The sequence below is a fragment of the Juglans microcarpa x Juglans regia genome, chromosome 3D, assembly GCF_004785595.1.
Source record: "Juglans microcarpa x Juglans regia isolate MS1-56 chromosome 3D, Jm3101_v1.0, whole genome shotgun sequence".
NCBI classification, from domain to species: domain Eukaryota; kingdom Viridiplantae; phylum Streptophyta; class Magnoliopsida; order Fagales; family Juglandaceae; genus Juglans; species Juglans microcarpa x Juglans regia.
The window spans coordinates 12,832,839-12,837,211 of NC_054598.1; the positions used below are offsets into that span (position 1 = coordinate 12,832,839).

At 38.4% G+C, this 4,373-nt stretch overlaps 1 protein-coding gene across 1 annotated transcript; it reads left to right on the forward strand.

Moving 5' to 3' along the window:
* The first annotated feature begins 2,028 nt into the window (after positions 1–2,028).
* LOC121255047 (aldehyde oxidase GLOX) lies at positions 2,029–3,732 on the forward strand. Its single transcript, XM_041155342.1, has one exon. It carries the CDS (start codon positions 2,029–2,031, stop codon positions 3,730–3,732), a length of 1,704 nt encoding a protein of 567 aa, XP_041011276.1.
* Positions 3,733–4,373: the final 641 nt, after the last annotated feature.

Consider the following 4,373-nt stretch of genomic DNA (forward strand, 5'->3'; position numbering starts at 1 on the left):
AGGAAGTTTTTGAAATATGAGTAAAATTTAGAAATTTTTTTAGGAAATGTACTTTTTAGATAAAATTATAGAAACTTTTAAGGAAAATAGGACGTGCATGCTCTAATGGAATTATATAAAAGCAGCAGCAAGGGTAGAAGATGAAGCAAACAGTGAAACGGTTTGGGACTTCTCGTTTCATTCAAAGGGACAAACCTAGATGAAACGGGGGTGTACAAGTCGCTCTTTTTTTTTTCTTTTCTTTTTTTCTTTTTTTTTTTTTTATCTTTCAGACACACGGGCTTTAAGAAACCTTGGGCTTGGGATTTTACCCTATGACTTGAGCCTTAACCAACCAGCACTATCTTTTCAAACTTGAATGACTTGGGCTTTTACTTTAAGTATTTTCTTTTATTTAATTGAAGACATATCAATTCATTTAAAATATATTATATTAGTTGGTATGATGGAGAATAAATTTTAAAATAAAAAACCGTATTATTTTCTTAGAAAAAAAGAAACATCGTAATTCCTATGGAAGTTTAAGGAATTACTTAAAATATCGTAGATCATTAAGATCCAGTGTGGAAGTTCAACGGGTTAACTAAAATTTTTTGGGAGAGGGTGTCATAAACTTAGCATATATCCTTTTTTTTTTAACAAAATAGTTTATAGCAAACGTATATATTTTCAATATATAGATCATAAGAGAAGAAACAGCTAGCGTGTATGTGTATAAAGATATCTAAATTAATCTTAAATCATCATTAAAGAAAATTGTTTATTTGTTGTCCGTTATTTTTTGTCAAAATAAATTTATTCTCGTCGTAAATAATTATTTTATCGTAAATAACTCTTCACAAATACTCATTTTTCATAAGAGCACTCTCAATAGCTCTTGTAAAATATATTTTTCTTTAAAATATAAAAAAATTTGTTCAAAAAGGATCTACAATGGATGTTGTATTTCATCTTCATTTTTCGTTTTGCTACAGTACTGATCCCACTACATTTAGAGGATACTGTTCACACATGTAAAATATTTTTAATTCGTTTCTCTCTCCTCCCCACTACTGAACTTCAGAGAAATTTCATTTAGCCCCTGTTTTCTTGCTTGGCACGAGCTTTTCCTTGCGCTGCCGTTGTTGCGTACGCAAAGTTAATTACTGATCTGGGTTTGCTCTTTTTGGGTGTTCCTTTAGTTTTCTTTCTTTCTTTTTTCTTTTTCCTGGGTTCTGTGATTATAATAAATTGGTATATTTTTGCTTTGCTAGTCTTACAGTTTACTTAGGCTTTGTTCGGTTGCTGAGAAAGTCTTGAAGAATTTCACTTACTTGGGTGGAGAAAAAAAAGAAGACAAGCGTTCTTTTTATTAAAACTATTTTCAGAGTCCATTACCATTGATGATTTTTTGTTACATATCAGTTTTCGGGTGATGAAGATATTAAAGATGAGGAGATATTGTAAATATTAAAAGATATGAAAAGCTTGACAAAATATTTAAAATAAATAAAAATAAATATTTAAATAATATAAAGAAAAGAATAGATAAATTGATGCATGATATATTGTAAAATTTAATATTTATAATAAAAAAAAAATTTTAATAATGTCTTTTGAAAAATAGGATGAATAATCGTGCTCGTGCATGAAAAAAGTGGAGAAAATCTTTGTGGTGAAAATTAGATAGCAACATGTACACGTACTGTTGATCATATAAGGCAATATTGCATGCCCACGAGACGTTGTAAACCCGAGCACGCAATGTATAATTAACCCAAAATTTTCCTTCCATAAGTAAATACTTACCGACTTAAGATGAGTAATTATCTTATACATATGATTTTTCATAAAAATAAAAATAAGAATATCATGTAGCTAGCTAGGATCGTAGCTGCTTCCTGCCACTGAATGCCGTACCCTTTATTTATAGTCTCATGAGACAACCTGCATGCGTAAATCCTTTATTTATAAGATCAGTCTTTCACAGCAAATTATAATTACCTAGCTAATACGTACCAGGCAACAAGAACTCAAGAAACACCCACCATGGCCTCCAAGAACCCTTCTTTATTGATCTTGTTTCCAATATTCTCTGTGCTTATTGGTTTGTCTCTGTATTCAGTTCGTTCTTCGTCGGACGTTGAGATTCTGAAGCCGTCTTCCGCATGGATGGGTGGAAAGTGGATCCTACTCCACTCCAGCATTGGTGTTTCGGCCATGCACATGCAGCTCTTGAAGAACGACAAGGTCATCATCTTTGACCGAATGGACACGGGCCCCTCCAACCTCTCTCTTCCCATAGGCGAGTCATGTGTTCTTAAACCCAAAAAGCCCGCAGACTGCACCGCGCACTCTCTATTGTACGACTTAGTTTCCGGCACTGTCCGTCCCCTCCTCGTCAAGACAGATACGTGGTGCTCCTCCGGCGCCGTTTTCCCTGACGGGACTTTAATCCAAACCGGCGGGTACCATGACGGGGATCGCGTGGTCCGCAAGTTTACCCCCTGCGATGACGAGACCTGCGAGTGGAAAGAGCTTCGGTGGGGTCTTGAGAACCGCCGGTGGTACGCGACCAACCAAATACTACCCGACGGCCGCGTCATAATCATGGGAGGCCGGCAAGTTTACACTTACGAGTTCTTCCCAAAGAGCTCGGTAAAAGGCAACTCGTCGTCGAGTTATTACATGAACTTCTTGAGGGAGACGATGGACCGTTACGCCGACGAGAACAATCTTTATCCGTTTTTGCATCTCATGCCGGATGGGAATCTTTTCGTTTTCGCTAACAAGAGGTCTATCTTGTTCGATTATAAACGTAACCGGGTGGTGAAAGAGTTCCCGGTTATACCTGGCAAGTTCAAGAGAAACTATCCAAGTACGGGGTCGTCGGTGTTGCTTCCTTTGAGGCTGAATGGGACAGACTTTCCCGAAGCGGAGGTGATGGTATGCGGAGGAGCACCGGAGGGTGCGTTCAACATGTCAGATACGTTTCATGTATTCGTATCAGCGTCCAATACCTGCGGAAGGCTGAGAGTGACGGACCCGAAGCCCCAGTGGGTGATGGAGGAGATGCCAATGCCTCGGATCATGTCAGACATGATACTGTTACCTACCGGCGACGTGATCCTGATAAACGGCGCAATGAACGGAACGGCAGGCTGGGAAGACGCCACGAACCCGGTTTACCACCCGGTTCTTTACAGGCCCAAAGATCCCCGCCCGGAACGTAGATTCGTGGTGCTCAACCCGTCAATGATTCCCAGGATGTACCACTCGACGGCAATTCTATTACCGGAGGGCAGTATATTAGTGGGTGGGAGTAACCCTCACCAGAAGTACAACTTCACGGGGCGTCCTTTCCCAACAGAGTTGAGTCTGGAGGCATATCGCCCGTATTACATGTATCCACGGTTCTCTCCACAGCGCCCTTCGATCCTAACGGTGGAGTCCCAGGACATGAGCATATCGTACGGGCAGACTTTTTGGGCCACATTCGTGTTGAACATGTACCAGCCGGAACGGGGGATCTCGGTGGCGCTCATAGCGCCGTCGTTTACCACGCACTCGGTCGCCATGAACCAGAGAATGGTGGTCTTGGAGGTGACTGTACTGGAGCAGTTGTCCATATTTACTTATAAGATTACGGTCAATGGGCCCCCCACAGCCACGGTAACCCCACCTGGGTACTATATGCTCTTCGTAGTCCACGCTGGAATCCCGAGCCACGCTGTCTGGGTGAAGGTTCAGTGAAAATATCGTTCACTAGATCATGATGACGCATGCAATTGTAAATTAGATCATGTAGGTTAGGTATTGGAAGCTGTTAGGCCATTTATCTTGATGTTAATAATAAAATAATAAAAACCATTTATGTAGTTACAGGAACTTGATCATCGAAAATCATTTGCATGAAATACTAGATTAATTATCCTTGCTTGTATAGTGCTATATACGATTGTAATATACTCTGTTTTCGCTTTTATCCCTGCTTTTACTATAATATTACTTGATGATGCGTGACAATTGTTAGGAGTATTAATAATTTATATATATATATATATAGTAATGTTATATAATATACTATCATCTTATTATATAAGATGTGATAATGCGATATATTTATTATTATTAAATAATAAAATATTATCTAATATATTGGAGCAAACCAACGAGATAAAAAAGATCGAGTAAATGAAAGAAAAATTGTACAAAATATATAAAAGAATAAACAAAATAAAAGATTTAATGCGGTCCGGATATTTGAGATTCTAATGTGTAATCTTCGAGCGAGTAAAGCAATTCCAACATAAAAAACTCGAAAGTTGTTGATGATAGAAGGGATTTTTCTTTTTTTGGGGGTCAATCAAGTTAAATTCCTTTCATTCGATCTC